The 17,236-nt window shown below is 38.3% G+C and overlaps 1 protein-coding gene across 1 annotated transcript in view; it reads left to right on the forward strand.

The window, feature by feature from the left end:
• LOC308266893 (uncharacterized protein) overlaps positions 1 to 14,022 on the forward strand; it is a gene marked incomplete at both ends in the record, with an annotated part of 60,380 nt that extends 46,358 nt beyond the window's left edge. Inside the window, one exon of the mRNA XM_080701273.1 lies at positions 13,062 to 14,022. Coding sequence (XP_080557399.1) covers positions 13,062 to 14,022 — 961 coding nt within the window. The remainder of the gene's footprint in view (positions 1 to 13,061) is intronic.
• Positions 14,023 to 17,236: the final 3,214 nt, after the last annotated feature.

Consider the following 17,236-nt stretch of genomic DNA (forward strand, 5'->3'; position numbering starts at 1 on the left):
TAATTCATCTTTCATTTTTGCCATGCTAATAAGTTTCTGCTTTCAGATTCTTCTAATTTTGACAATTATGGATAAGACTATATTTTTATCCTGATATGTATCATACAGCCCTATTTTCTATGGTTCTTAATAGATTATAAAAAGGAGCTGTGAAATATCATATAATTGTTCTTCCAGAATCTTGGGATAAAATTTAGGACCTGGAAGAATACAAATAATTCATAGTAGGGGTGTGTGTGTGTGTGTGTGTGTGTGTGTGTGTGTGTGTGTGTTAGTGTATGTTAAAAAGAAACCCAGCAAAACCACTTCCAGGTATCTCCCCAAAAGAATGGAAACCAAACTACCAAAATAATGAATGCATATCTATGCTCATACCTGCACAATTCACAATTGCCAAACTATGGAACCAGCCAAGATGTCCATCAAGAGATGAATGGATTACAAAACTATGGGGTATGCACACAATGGAATTACTCATCCATAAATAAGCACAAAATTACAGGGAAAGTTTTACAGGAAAATGGAAAAATTACAGGGAAATGGATAGAACTGGAGAACATTATGCTAAGTGAGATTAGTCAGTCCCAGAAAATAAGACATCGGATGCTCTCCCTAATATGGGGAAGCTAGGGAGAAAATGGGTCATAGGAGGAACTCTAGATGAAGAAGGAGATACTATAGATGAGCAAATAAGTTGACCTAACTGAAGGGGATAAGAGGGGAAGGAGGGAACTTCCATAATGTACGTGATGTACATTCACAAGCATACCAAAGTCAATTGCTAAGCCAAACGTGAGAAGGATGAAGGAGGGAAGGGAATGGGTGAGAATTGGGGAAGGGCTAAATGAGTGATGTGTGCATGTATGCCTCTACCATCTTGTATCCATTAAGATGTATGACAATACTGCACCAATAAAAAATTGAAAAAAGAATTGAAAAAAATAAAAGAAATAATTTTTTTGCCTTGCTTTTTCTTTCCTTCATGACATGAAGACCAGTTCTTCAATGAAAGATAACCTTTTCTGCCTCATACCCATTATGATTTGACTTTCTTCTAGAAAGTTAGATAGTTCTAGTCTGTTTCTATTTTTTATTTCAAATAGCACTAGTATTCAGATTCTTTACTTTTGTAGCATGTCATAATTTGTTTGAATATTTATTTATGTAGTTATTTGTTTATCCTTTGTGGTACTTGAGATTGAATATAGGGTCTTTCTACCTCTAAGCTAAACTTCCAGCACTTTTTAATATTTGTTTTGAAATAGAATCTTACTAGGTTTCTGGAAGTATCACTATGTTGCTGAGGCTTCTTCAAGCCTGCTATTCTCCTGTCTCAGCCTCCCAAGTACTGAGATTAAAGATTCTCTACTGCTGTGTAATAATTGATCACAAAATTAGAAGCATAAAACATCACAAATCTGTTATCTTCAAATTTCTGTAGATCAGAATTCTAGGCATAGCATAGCTGGGTTTTGAGCTCAGGGTCTTAGTTGGAGCTATAATTTTGTCTAAGGCTCAGGGTCTTCTTCCACACACCAGTTGTTGGAAGAATCCATTTTCTCAGTTATGTTGGCCGAATTTGCCGTTATCTTGGTTTGGGCTGAGGACCACGCTGAGGTTCGGGGAAGGGGGCACCTTGAGTTTATACCCCATTGGCGCACTCCTCCCACAGTATGGCAGTTTGCTTCCTTAAGACCAAGAGGAATATCTCCACTGCTTTAAATCTCTCTGACTTCCAGGAAAGCCCAGGTATGTCTATTATTATTATTATACTTTTACTGGTATATTATAATCATACACTATAATGAAGTTCAGAGTGACAAGAAAATGCATGCACATAGCATCTCAGCTCTCACTCCACTCTCTTCCCTTCCTCATGCTTGTATTGAGATTGGCATTCACAAAAGGAGAAATAGAAATGGCCAATAAATATATAAACATTTTTAATATCATTAGCAATCAGGAAGATGCAAATAAAAATTACATTGAGACTCCACCTAACCCCAATTAAAATGGCAATCATCAAGAATAAAAACAATAATAAATGCTTATGAGGATGTGAAGAAATAGGAACCCTTATGTATTGTTGGTGAGATTGCAAACTAGCGCAGTTGCTATGGAGATCAATGGGAGAGGTTTGTAAGAATACTGGGAATGGAATCACCATACATCCAGCTATTCCACTCCTGGGTATCTTTCAAAAATTTAAAAAACTGAGTAGTATAGTTATTATAGTGATGTTTGCATATTCATGTTTACAGCAGCACAATTCATAACAATATAATTCATAAACAGCAAAATTTGTAGCCAAATTGTGAAACAGCTTATATGTTCATCAACAGAAGAATGGATCACAAAACTGTGGTATATATACACACAATGAAATTTAACTCAGCCATAAAAAAGCCTGGGTATTTTGTGTGTGTGTGCAGGTCTGAGGATGGAACCCAGGGGCAGCTATACCCCCTGCCCTATTTTTTATTTTGAGACAGGGTCTCACTGAGTTGCGGAGGGCCTCACTAAGTAGCTGAGGCTCAGCCTCCTGAATGCTGGGCTTACAAGTGTGGGCCACCACACCCGGCAAGCCTGGGTATTTTTAATAAGCTCACTTGATTTGGGTTAGGCACAGCAATGCTAAATCTTTCTTTTGAGTAAATAAAATTCAGCTGATTAATTACATCTTTTTAAAAAGTCTCATTTTATATATGTGATGGTGGTGCAACATCATCACAGGTGTAAAATGGTGTCATAGATCACAAGTCCTGCTCATAGTGAAGGGGGCAGAATTACACAGGGCATGTACACCAAAAAGTGAGGACTTGGGAGCCAAATTAGAATTCTGCCTAGGACAGGTAGAATCAATATTTTGTGTGTGATATTAGATGATAGGAAAAAAGTAAAATAACATCTTTCAAAAGTACTTAAAGAGTAAATATTGTTAAATAAAAATTATACCAACTTAAGTTATCATTGATTTCTAAAGGTTACAGAAATATATATTTTCATACATAGATTTTACATTAATTAATGTATTTATTGGTAGTAGGATACCAGGGATATTCTGCCTCTGAACTATCCTATCAGTCATATTTTATTTTGTATTTTGGAATAAGGTCTTACTAAGTTTCTGAGGCTTGCCTTTACTCTGTGATTCTACTGTCTCATACTCCCAAAGCATACCCCACTGTAGATAAAAATTTAATAATAAAATTATTACCTATTTGTGCTTTTTAGTCTTCCATAACTATAACAAACTATCGGAAGCAATTAACTTATGAAGGGAAAATGTTTATTTTAGCTCACAATTCTAGAGTTTTTAGTCCATGACTGAGTGGCCCCTATTATACAAAGATTATATTATTTTTTCATCTTTAAAACAGAGAAAAATTTACTTTTATTTTATATATATATATATGTATGTATGTTCTTGTGGGTCTGGGGATGGAACCCAGGGGCATTTGACCTCGAAGTTACACTCCCTGCCCTATTTTTTTATTCTTTATTTTGAAACCAGGTCTCACTGAGTTGCAGAGGACCTCACTAAGTAGCTGAGGCTGTCCACGAACCGCGATCCCCCGGTCTCAGCCTCCCAAATGCTGGGATTACAAGCGTACGCCACCACACCCGGCTTGAGAAAAATTTACTTTTAAAGGAACAAGATAGAAAGGCAGAAGGAAAACCTTTTTTCCCTTAAGAAACAGAAATACCTCTGTTCCCATCATAAGCCATATGAACAAAATCACCATTTGTTTAACTTGTAAGGAAGAGTTTCCTTAGGTGAGGGGTAGAAATTTAAGGACCAAATCCTGAAACAAAGAGAATCCATTAGGAAAGGGGTGGGAACTCCCCACCTATGACCCATCACAGATACAATGAAGACATTGGCAGCCATGATGGATAGGAGAACAGAACACCAATTCCCAAGCCTAGGGTTTATAGAGCCTAAGACTGAGGCTGAATTAGGGAAACCAAGACTATCCCCACTGCTCCCACAAACCTCACACCAAACAATCATCAATTGCATCTCTTTCTGGGGGAGAGATGAAAATATCACAAGAAATGTCCTATGTTACAAAGGCAGTGTTGTGCCTACTGGAATCTGAGTGCAGCAGAAACACTCTCTTCTGTAGGCTCAGCAGAGACACTGGGGTCCACTACTAAAAGATTTTAAAATCTGTGGAGCACCAAAGGTAGCTATAGCAACAACAAAACCCAAACATTTCAACCTCCTACACAAACAGTTTGACCCAAGCAGGAGCACCACATTTTCAAGTATTAAAACTATTTACCAGCCAGGCGTAATCCCCGCACTTGGGAGGTGGAGACAGGAGGATCGCGCAGGTACGAAGCCAGCCTTGTTGGCTTAAGAGACCCTGTTTCCAAATAAAAATACAAAAAATAGGTGTCTGGGAGTGTAGCCTGGAGGTAGAAGGGTTTCCAGGAACCCCAGTACCAAAAAGTAAAAAAAAATAAAAAAAATAAAAATAAAAATAAAAATAAAAAAAATAAAACTGTTTACCTAGTCTGGTGGTTCTTCATTACATTTTCAGTAATTGATAGAATTAACCATTAATTTAATAAGTGCTAGAGCATTCAAAAGTATCAGAACTAAAAATGACCTAGATTTAATTTACCACAGATTTTTTTTTTTTGCAGTAATGGTGAATGAACCCAGGGGCATTCTACCTCAGAGCTACACCCCCAGCCCTATATTTTATTATTTATTTTGAAACAGGATCTTACTCAGTTGCAGAGGGCCTCACTTAGTAGCTGAGGCTGGCCATGAGCTTGCAATCCTCCTATCTCAGTAATCCCAAGTACTGGGATTCCAAGAGTGCCCCATCATGCCCAGCTCAAGTAGAAATTTAACATGATTAGTATGTTAAATAATGTACAGATCCTTCATGACTTACAATGGAGCTACATTCTGGAAACACATTGTAGATTGAAAATATAGTTAAGTCCACAATGCATTGAATCGCTTTATCACAGGTCACTGTAGCAACACTACATTGTGGAGTACTGGTTGTTGACCCTCATGATTGCCTAGCTAAGTAGGAGTTCAGAAGACAGTTTTGTTGCAAATATTACCAGCCTGAAAAAAAAAATCTAAATTTGAGATCTGAAGTTTGGTTTCTACTGAATGGATGTTACTTTCACACCATTGTAAAGTTAAAAAATCCTAAGTCAAATTATCCTAAGTTGGGACTGTCTCTAGTGGGAAACATAAACAAAATGCATGAATAGATGAGAACTTTATTCAAAACAATAAAAACTATCAACAAATGTAAAATAGAAATTCCAGAAATGAAAAAAACAACATGGAAAGGTACATGATTTCTTTTACAGGAAGGAGACTAAACATAACAGTGAAGAATCATTGAATTTGAGATTAATGAAATATAAACTACCTCAACTGGAATACAATGTGTATTTCAAAATAGCTAGAAGAAATGATTTGAAATGCTCCTAACATCAGAAATGATAAATAATTGAGGGAAAATATATTCTAATTATCTTGACTCTTCAGTAAACATAGTATACATGTATTGAAGTGTCATACTATCTACCACAAATATGTACAATTACTGTGTGTAGTTTATAAATCCTTTAAATAAAAGAGAAAAGAAACTAGACAGAAAAAGACAAAACTGAACACATAGAATGAAGAAGAAAGAAAATACAACAGGAAATATGGAGAAATTAAAAAAGAAAGAGAAGTTCAGTGAAACCAAAAGTAAATTTAATAACATTAAAACAAATCTCTAGCTAGACTGAGCAAGAAACAAAGAGAAAAGACACAAATAACCACAAGTGAAACTAGAGAAGGCACATTTATACAGATCCATAGACATTAATAACATCAATAAAAAACATAGATGGAAAAGTTAAATTCCTAAAGGTCAAAAATTACCAAAGCCATAGATGAGCAAATAAAAAGACCTGAGGGGATGGGAGGGGAGAAGAGGGAAATCCTCTAATGCAATGATGTATTTTAACAAAAATATCAATGTACTAAGCCAAACATGTGAAGGAGGGAGGGGGAGGGAATGGGGTAGGAACTGGTAAGAGCTAAATGGGTGATGTGTGCATGTATGTCTCCACCATCTTGCATCCCATTAAGATGTATGAATACAATGCACCAATTAAAAAGAAAAAGAAAAAAATTACTAAAGCCCAAATAAAGAGAAACAGGTAACCAGAAAACTTCCTATTCATGAGAACAGTTGATGTTTAGCTAAGAGTTCTCCCATGAGGAAAAATCCAGGTCTAGGTGGCTCTACTAATGATTGCATCAAATATGCATGCATAATATAGTACTAGTTTCAAAAATAAAAGAAATCAATATATTCCACTTATTAATAGCAAAACTATTGCTTATTTCAATATATGCAGAAAAGGCAGTAAAATGCACTCAACATCCTCTCAGGACAAAGCTTTTAAAGAACTAGGTAGAGAATTCAACTCTTGACCTTGAAGGATTATCTATAAATAACTTTCCAGTTATATTCTCCTTAAGGATGAAAAACTGAGTATTTTTCTTCTAAAGATTAAAGATAGGACTTGTATGTTTATGTTCACTAATTCTTTTCAACTGAAAGTTGTAGCCAAAGTGATGAGACAAGAAAAATATAAAATGAACATAAATTAGAAATAAAATTATTTTACTTCTTGGGCAACATTATCATATGCATAAAAATTACAAAGATTCTACAGTAAAGCTCTTAGAACTAAAAAGAGAGTTAGGCAAGTTTGCAAGCTGTAAAATATTGTGTGTGTTAGTGTTTGTGGAAGCATGGATATGCATACTACTACTAGTTGGACATCACCTACTTATGGAATAGGTTAGTCCAAGATTTCCTCCACAAAAATCCTAGTTATATCACAAAAAGTGTCAGAGTTAACTTTTTCAAAAATATGAAATATAACATAAAATTCATACTATGCAAGGAGAGGATTAATGAAGATAGAAGCTACCGTATTGTCTTCAGAGAATGGGGAGCATTTAAATTACCCCCCATCAGGTCTGGGAGTGTAGCCCGGAGGAAGAAGGGCTTCCAGGAACCCCAGTACCACCAAAAAAAATAAATAAATAAATTACCCCCCATCTTGTCTCACTTACCAGACTAGTGGCAGTCATAAAGATGACAACTCACACTTCTGGTACAGATTTTTAGTGTGATAAAGAGCAATATCAACCTTATTCTCAAAGCAAATTGGTACACATTCTCAATTTATCTAGAAGCCAACTAAAGGGTTGATGCAAGGGCTTACCTGTGTTGTTCTTGGTTGAGAGTCTTCTCAGAGCTAGGATAACTCCCCAGGTAGAATTTTCTGATTCTTTTTAAAGGCAAAAGTATTGGTTGTAGCAGCCTCAATCTAAGGATAAGAGTTGGGACAAGCAATAAACAGGTCAAAAATTTGAGAAGAAAGTGGTTGGAGAGGACATATTGGGGTTTGATGGCTGTTAAAAACTCAGATGCATGCCAGAAAATTGAGAAATCCATACATATGTCCAGGACTGGATACTTTCTCAGGTGGGGTCTGAAATGATTCAAATATTTTACTTCCGGGTTACCTTCAGGCTCTGCCCAATATTAAGTGAAGATTAAAGCAGTGTTGTGAATGGTCTAAGTGTTAAGGGTATGCCCCCAAACAAAACCAAGTATTCATAAGTTGGTAAAGACATAGCAAACAATGGTACTCTCATATACTGGAACACTTGGCAATAATAAAGAATGAACTGTTCCTTGCAATTAAGTGGGCATAAGTTATAAGAATGTTATGGGAAGGCAATAGTTAAAAGAAGGTTCTGAGAAAGTAAGGCAGACAACAAACCTCAGAACCTTAGGAACTGGGTCTTCCTATAGCTTTCCAGTTATCCTGGACAGAGATCTGTAGAAGCCACCAATCTGGGACCACCAATGGATATAGATTAAAAAAAAAAAGCTCTAAGAAAAGCCAACATAGTTGAACTCTAGGATGACACCATGTCAGTCTGTCACAGAATATAACCACTTCTTATCTGCTTATTTGTATAAAATTTAGAAGTCAAAAATCATAGCCACAGTAATCCATGGGCCTCTCTCACAATAGATGGAGACACATGCTCCCCCTAACCCTTTGCCATCACACAGGTAACCAGGGGAGAGTTACAACAGCTATCATTTGCTGGAAGCTTTTCATTTTTTTCATTACTGACCACCACATCAGAGCAGTCTCCCGAATATCCAATGATCCACTTAGAGGATATCAGAGTGTTTCTGGGACTTGGAGGTAAATTGAGGCCAGAGACTTAAAAGAGCTGCATTGTTTTTAACTTTCTGCAATTTGTTTTTCACACTTCAGTATTATAAAAAAGGCTATACTAAAGGCTTCCTACCTAATTACTGCAAACATGAGTGGCACTCTAAACTGGATTGTTCATAGCTTTCAACGTTTCCATTTACTGTTTCATGAAACCACAGTGAATTTGACATCTTTTCTTTACATGAGGGCTACTTGACAGTTCTGCAGGCTACAGAGACGTGATATTTTATAAGTCAGAGCTTTGTACCAGAATGTGAAATAATCGTTAAGTGGTCTTTTAGTGACAGATGAGAAAGTGACAATGATTCCCTCATGATAAATTCATAGCACATAACCATGGCATAAGCAGTTAAAGCAAAAACTTTTATTTAAACTTTAGCTACCACATCTCCATCAGTTAACATTTCCAGTGGAGTATGGCTCCCCAGGTCATCCTGCTTCACCTAAGCCAAAGATTGAATTCTAATTGAAAAATATGAAATTATAAATTTAAATAGAGCACATATTTTTCTTCTTCATCTTTCAACAAATAATAAATTAAGATGTGGTCTTTCCAAAATATGAAGCCATTAGTGATTTCCCCCCTGTGGAATTAATATTACATATAACAAATGAAATAGCCACAATATGAAAATAAAATATTCTCTTGAATCCCACAAGAGATTTGAACTGCTATTGCCAAGATTCTTTTCTCTTGGGTCTTGGCAGAGGTGCAGGGACAATCTTGATGCTCTATAAAGCTCTCAGAACCCAAAGGTCTTCACAGCTTGGTGAGCGTTGCCCAGTAAGGCGATGGATGCTCTGGCCCCAGGGTTCTGGAAAGGCCAGCCTGGTGCCACCTTGGGCTCAGACGTGATCTTAATGCCCAGGGCTGCCTTCTCTTCTAGTCCTGGCTACCAGCATGAATGCAGTGGGGTAATCTGTGCCCATTTCCTCCTCCTAGATTCAGGGAGTGGGCTCCTCACTTCTATTCAACATCTGAATCATTTTTTTCTACTTCTTCCTATTTTAGAATCAGTGAAGAATTTCTTTCCACACTCTACCCCATCTGAGGCTGTTCGGTCCAGGTAAATGTTTCCTTCCAGGGCATCCAAATCATGCAGGCAGCCCTACTTTGGGCTTCTGGGATACAGTGATATTTAACCCTGAATGCGTTAAGTGCACTCTCAACTCCTAGCTAGCATCCAGGGTGATAGTCTCATGTTCTGAAAGCCATATTCAGCTGGTTGTGCAGTGAATAGATAGTGTCTCCTACATCTGAGAGGCATATACCTTGGTGTTGGGTTGGAAATAAACACTCCATGATCTGATCAGAGCCTTTAGATTTCTACTGCCTCCCATTTCTACTGTCCTATAGACTGCTATGTCTTTCTAGCTTCTTGGCTACTTATTTGTGCTAGTGGCTCAAAATCTTAGCTCCACCTGGGGAGGGATGGAAGCTATGTTCTCATCACATGAATTATTAGAATATTACCTTTGTACAGAATGTACACAAATTTAGAGAAAGTGCATACACAGCTGGCACAAGAGTGGAGGGTAGCTAAGATGTTTGATTCTAGATCAGTGGGAAAGTCTGATATGAGGGGCAACCTGTTCGAGGATGCTGTAGTGGAGTAAAAACTATTATGAGTAATACAGTTTTATAGAAAAATATTACATGTAACATCATAATACCTTTTATCAATATGCAATAATTAGTGCCCATCAATATTCATTCAGTTGATAAAAATAAGAATATCTCTCTTTCTCTCTTTCCCTTTCCCTCTCCCTCTTTCTCTTTTCCCTCTCTCTCTCTCTCTCTCTCTCTCTCTCTCTCTCTCTCTCTCTCTCTCTCTCTGCAGAGCTTCCTCTAGGAGTATAAAGTTACTTCTGTGAACAGGTATACCCAAATATGTTCATCTCTGTTCTCTGTTTATCTTCAACAAACATTAGTAGCTGGAGTGCTTTTCCTCTTTTATGTGTATGCCATTAAGTGTCTTTGAGGATGTTTTCTAACTCTATCAATCTCTGATTTCATCACTCTGTCTCACGCAAACCCATCCTCTCACATCAAAATCCATGGTGCAATTGTCATCCTGCTGACAGTCAGTGATGACTTCTGCCTGCAGTGCAAGATGACTCCCAGACTCCTCATTACTGTGTGTGAAGGTGTCCCATGACCTAAATTCTGATAAACCTCTCTTCCTCTCTGTCCTTTCCTATTCATTACTCACAGCTGGCCACACACACACACACACACACACACAGAGCCGTTGGACAATTTGTGAGGATGAGCTGTTTCCTTGGATATGCCAGGCTGTTTCAGACTTCTCTGCCTTTTATCACTGTGATTCATCAGCCTAGAATGCCCCTGCTCACTCTTTTACTTACCTCATAAGTTATTTAAATCTTTTCTTGTTTGTGATACATTTATCATGCCCACATGTTCATTTCTGTTTTGTATGAATGGTGAACTGAGTCTTATCACTTTTTTTTTAAAAAAGAAAAAAGTGGCTCATCTCAGATATCTTGTGCCTATAGTGAGGTTTTGATAGGATGAGAGAACATTTTCTACAGAGTTACATTTTCACGTAAATGTAAAAACAAGTGGGGCCAAAATCTTTCTTCATCTTTGTATTGGGAACAAACCCTTTTGGGCCAGGCAGAAGTGGGCTTCAGTGTAATTCTAATTTTAGTGTAATTCTTATTCTGAACCACAAGATATTATGTGAAATTAAAATAATAATGTTTCATTAACATTATCCTTGTGGTTTAAATTGGGCTACTGTATGAAAAGTACTTAGCAAACTTCCTGACACATAGTAAGAGTTCATGAGTTATTGAAAGTACTCAAAGCATAACTCTACTACACTTTTGTCCATTTTCATCTTTTTATCTCTAAGAAAAATGCCTATAAAATTTTCAACTCTTCTTTTCTTAGTAAATGACAAATTTTCTATGAAATATTCATATCTATGAGATTTCTCCTTGGTTTCTTTCTCTTCCTCCCTTTTCATATCAAATCCATCAACTACTATCAGGACTTTTCTTCCAAAATATATCTTAGATCTACCCACTTATCTGAAACCAGCGTCAAGGTCACCATAACCTTCTCTGAACAGCCCTGAGCTGGTCTCACAACCTTGCCTCTTGCCTCTCAGTGGTCCATTTTGAAACAACAGTCACCTTTTCATAATGTAAATCAACATCACATCCCATTCAGCTTTAATTCTCTGCTGTCTTCCTATTGCACTTAGACCACTGTTTGATCCCTTATTAATACCAAAGGGGCTTTGTCTGCTCTGGCCCTGCCTGCCTTTTCCACTTCTTTCTGGCTCCACTGGACACCAGCATGGTCTCATTCTATCACAGGACAGCAGTGTGGCCTCACTTCAGCACAGCTCTACACCTCAGCTCCAAAGGGTTAAGTCCTGGGATCCTTCTCTGCCCAAATGTCACCTCCTCAAAGGCTCGAGAAACATTGCAGATTGTAGTACTATTATTATTTTCTGGTTTTTTTTTTTTTGTGTGTGTGTGTGGTACTGGTGATTGAATCCAGGGGCATTCTACCCCCGAGCTACAGTGGAAAATATAGAGCTATATTTGGAAGTCTCAAACAGGAGGATCTCAGGTTTGAGATGAGCCTCAGCAAATTAGAGGAGGTCTCAGCCACTTAGCAAACATCACCCTGTTTCCACATAAAAAATAAAATAGGTCTGGGGGTATAGTTCAGAGGCAGAATGCTCCTGAGTTCAATCGTCACTCAATACAAAAAAAAAAAAAGAAAGAAAAGAAAACATCACAATTTTTTTTATGCTTTTCCACCTTTGATTATTTGTTTTTAAATTTCTGCCCAAAGACCCCTGTCATCACCCCCATAACACACAGATCCCTGACAGACAGGCTCAGGTGGATTTTGCTCCCCAGTCTGCCTGGCTCATAGCAGTTTGTCTCTCCTTGTTGGTGGTCTGTACTTACCTTTTTTCTTACCCTCATATGGGGTCAGAGCCCCTTTCATGCTAACTGTAACTTAGAGTTTATATAACATTTTATATAACATGTGATTGGCAGTATGAGCTGAGTACATCTTAATCTAAATATTTACAAAAGAGGAAACTGGATCTCAAGGGTCTCAAGGATCTTAAAGAGGGTCAGGAGGCTTCCAGATCACGTAGGAAATTGGGGGCCGACCTGAGACTGGGATTAGGTTGGGGTCTTTAAGACTGAAGAACCCAACTCTCCCCACCTCCCCTTCTCACAGGCCTTGTAGGTGATGACAGTGACTCTCCATCGACACTGGTGATAGGGAAAGAAAATAGGAGGTGACTTAGGAATGAGGTATAAGGAATAATTTTCAGAATTTTGAGAAGAGGGTGGGTCAGGAAGGCTGAGTATATCCTTTCAAACTGGCAGTTGTAACATGGAGTGCAAAGGTTGAATAGCATACTTTGGAGATTTTTGTGAAGAAATATAGGGTATTAGATAAAGCATGACTTTAGACCTAGAATTGAATGTAATTCCAGCCTTGCTCTCAGTGGAAACTTGGCAAGTGAGTTAACACCTATTGAAGACACAGTTCATTTATCATTAGAATGGATATAATAACATATGTGAAAAGGCCATGCAGGAATTAAATTATGTGCATAATATATTCAGTTCATAAGCCAACCTATGACATGCTATTAACAAATAGTTGTCAGTAATAGAGAAGGCAAGGCTGAACGATTTTTTAACAGGACCATGGATTCTGACCAAATGATTCTTTCCACCAGGAGGGTGAAGCCCTGTGTCTTCAATATGGAGGTAGAGAATCAGACACGAGTCACCAAGTTTATCCTGGTGGGGTTCCCTGGGAGCCTGAGCATGCGTACCATGGTGTTCCTGACATTCCTTGTGGCCTACATTCTGACAGTGGCTGAAAATGTGATCATTATTCTGTTGGTGCAGCAAAACCGGCCTCTGCACAAGCCTATGTACTTCTTCCTGGCCAACCTGTCCTTTCTGGAGACCTGGTACATCTCGGTGACTGTGCCCAAATTACTGTTTAGTTTTTGGTCTCTGAGCAACAGCATCTCCTTCACTCACTGCATGATACAGCTTTACTTCTTCATCGCACTCATGTGCACAGAATGCGTTCTGTTGGCTGCCATGGCCTACGACCGCTACGTGGCCATCTGCCGCCCACTCCACTACCCTACCATCATGAGCCACGGGCTCTGCTTCCGACTGGCTGTTGGATCCTGGGCCATCGGCTTTGGCATCTCTTTGGCAAAGATCTACTTCATTTCCCGCCTCAGCTTCTGTGGCCCCAATGTCATCAATCACTTCTTCTGTGACATCTCTCCAGTTCTGAACCTCTCCTGCACAGACATGTCCATAGCGGAGCTGGTGGACTTTGTCCTGGCGCTGGTCATCTTCCTGTTCCCACTCTCCATCACCGTCCTGTCCTACGGGTGCATTCTGGCCACCGTTTTGCGCATGCCCACGGGAAAGCAGAAGGCCTTCTCCACATGTGCATCTCACCTGGTGGTGGTCACCATCTTCTATTCGGCCACGATTTTCATGTATGCCCGGCCCCGAGCCATCCATGCCTTCAACATGAACAAAGTCATCTCCATCTTCTACGCCATCGTCACCCCTGCTCTCAACCCTTTCATTTATTGCCTGAGGAACCGAGAGGTGAAGGAAGCTCTGAAGAAACTGGCCTACTGCCAGGCTGCTAGGTCTGAGTAGTCTATTATGATCCATCAGAGAGAAAGGGCCGATGAGGTGCACTCTGCCTGCCTCTGTCGCTTCTCCTTCAGTGCTTCAGCTGGACGCTTACTGTGTTCATATGGCAACGTGGAGCCCAGACCACCATCAGGCCCTTGGTGGCTTCCTTCTGTGGGTGTGGCCTGTGCTCTGTGGGCAAACATGTTCTACACAGAGCTTTGTCAATGACCCCAAGTGAACTTTCTAAGATGGTGAGTTAATTTATAACTGAATTAAATGAGATGAGAGATGGTGGTGCAGAGTCGGCTGTTTTGGGATCTAGCAAGCATCAATGGGTCGAAGGTCAGCAGATATGGTGATAGTCTCCTAGTTCCCATCTTCCTGACTGTGAGAGAGGTAGCAGCTTCGTCACCAGACTTGTTCTCCATGTGCTGGGAGTCAATCTTGGTGGCAGAGACTAGAGTCTGCACTTTGAGTCTTTCTAAGACCTTTTATCAGCGCGCACTTTCTTGTATTAAATGCCTTTCTGCCTCAAATAGAATGTTTTCTTATGTAAGCATATCTTGTACAAGTATATTTCATCTTCTCATGATGTATATGGTTGCTTTTTATTGAATTGTATAATCACATTGCTTGATGTTACAATGCTTATATCTTCTAGTAGATAAGCATAAATTAGATGATAAATAAATATCATCAAATATATTAAGTGCAAAGGGGTCCGGCAAACGTTGTGTGCATGTATGTCATTGTCAATATGATTTGCATTATGATATGAGGCTATAATGCATCAAAAAAGAACATAAAAATATATATAAAATATATACATATTAAATGCTAAATGGAATTGTGTTTCTCGGTCCTTTTTGGTCACAATGTTCTCTCATTTCTCCTAGGTGTTCTTTGTTTACTCTCTTGGCCTTTCCTATTTCCCTACTTGTTTCATATCCATGTAAGCAGCCCAATTTTAGGATTTTATGGAGATTTTCCTTCTATTCCACAGTGACTCTCGGCTCTACTATTTATTTATCTGGCATCTTATAAGACCTTTTTCCTTAAAAGTAGAGATATTTCTACCCTGGGTTCACCGTGTTGGCATTGACAAAGAAACCCTTACTTTAAGCTGAATTCAATATAACATGCTTATATCAATATGAATTTATTTCTTTATATTAACAGTATTAAGCAGGCACTTTTATTATGCCTGTAACATCTTTTATCTAAGTATGAACAACACTTTGAATTATATTTTATTTTGAAGTAAGTAGTCAGTAGGATTATTTGTTCCATTTTACAAAGTGCCAGATGCTCAAAAAAGTAAATAAAATATTTCCATAGACAATGGGGAGCAGAGGTCAAATGCCCAGGTCTCCTGACTCTGAGCCCTGGGTCCTTCCTTCAGCATAAGGGGTCTCCCTAGGGAGCAGCATGCTTCCTCAGAAGCCAACTGAGGAAGCTGATATGAAGGACTATTGCAAGAACAATGCCTGGAGTACAGTTACTAAAATAAAAGTGTACCAATACAGAAGATAGGTTCCAGGAAAGGAAAGAAATAAGAGATGACATAGAAACATACCTCACTTTTGAGAACACATGTATAAAAGGAAACAATACTTATAATGAAAATGATTTTATGTTTGCTTCTTGGATATCTTTTGTCCCATAAGGCAATAAAGAAGTGGTATAAATATATTTGCATTTAAAATGTAAGCATATTCAGAAAGCATTATTTTCTGAAGAATTCATTTGAATAAAGCCATGGTAGCAGTCATATGCAAATATTAAGTACATGCATTAAAACTGGCAAACAAATGTTTGGTAGGGATCAGAAAATAAAGAACAAAGAACTCTGGCAACAATCTGAGTTTTAGGCTCAGATTTGTTTTTACCATGTTATTTTGGACAAGTCACCTATCCTCTCTGAAATACCAAGTCCTGATATATAAAATAGGAATAATGATGCTTGCTAAGCCTGACTTACACAGTGATAAGTCCTAATAAGACCCAAAAGACCATGACTATTAAATATCTGGACAGTGTAACATCAAAGCAAGTCGCTGCTTGGTTAGAGTTTCTTTTATGGTCAGACACTAAATGTCTCTGGAAGAGCTCAGAGTTGATCTAGTTAAGTCATGAGGGTTATAATCTTATCAATTACTGGAAACTGGTTGGGAAGGCTGTGTTATCTCGCCTTCCTAAAGCTTCCTTACACTGGTTGGGGCCTATGTACATATACTAGTAGACCAAGGATACAAGGATTTGATGTTTCTTTACTACTTTCACAAATATTTGGGTAATAAAGAGCACGTAGATAGGGTTTCTTGGTAAATTCTGTTAAATCGTGTTTAAAAAAATGAAAATCAGTAATGCTGCTTTAAAATTTTTGTTCTTTGAATTTATAGGTGTTTAGGCTTAGCAAAGTAGACAGTACATCTTAGACCAATGTGAGAATCCACATCAATAAAAAGATGTATAGCAGTTGAACAGTTAAATTCATACAGAAACAAGCTATTTGTAATGTGTGTCACACAAGTTAAACTCAAAGGTTTTAGCTAACCTGCTTGGTGACAACTGAGTTTGTGGGGTATGGAAGATACAATTCACTGTTAGTCCATATTAGTAATTGACCAGGAGATCAAGCCCAGAGGATATAGTTATCAACAAGAACACTTGTAGATAATTTCACAAAATAAAATTTATATACTTGAATATCGTGTTCAGTATAAGGCAAGGGTAGAAGGAAGACCATTTAGGAGTCTACTTCAGTAATTCAAGGGATATGAAATGTTAAATGGATCAGAAAAGTAGTGGTAGAAATTGGGAGGAATAGCCAGAATCTAGACTATTTCTATATAGTCATGTGTGTGGGGGGGTCAACTTGATGGATTATTCATGAAGTTGAATATTCTGAAGGTCTCTCATCAGTAAGCTTTTGCAGCATTACAAATTGCCCCAAAATTTAGTGGACTGAAGTAACTTTTCTATTTAGTTCCAAGTCTGGAGATTGAGCAGACATTTCTTCTGATATTGTATGGGAGTGGTTATGTGTCTTCATTAAGCCATCAGGTCACTGAGAACTTGCCTGTGATGACCTCCTTCCCTGTGGTCTTTTGTCCTCTAGCAATGTAGCCTGACCTTGTCACAGGTTGGCCACAGAGTTCCAAGAGAGAGAAGCTTACTAAACTTCTTTAGATCCATCCAGACTCAGAACCTATGGTCCACTGGCCAATGAAAT

Source organism: Muscardinus avellanarius, assembly GCF_963383645.1.
Source record: "Muscardinus avellanarius genome assembly, chromosome: 9".
Taxonomy (NCBI): Eukaryota; Metazoa; Chordata; class Mammalia; order Rodentia; family Gliridae; genus Muscardinus; species Muscardinus avellanarius.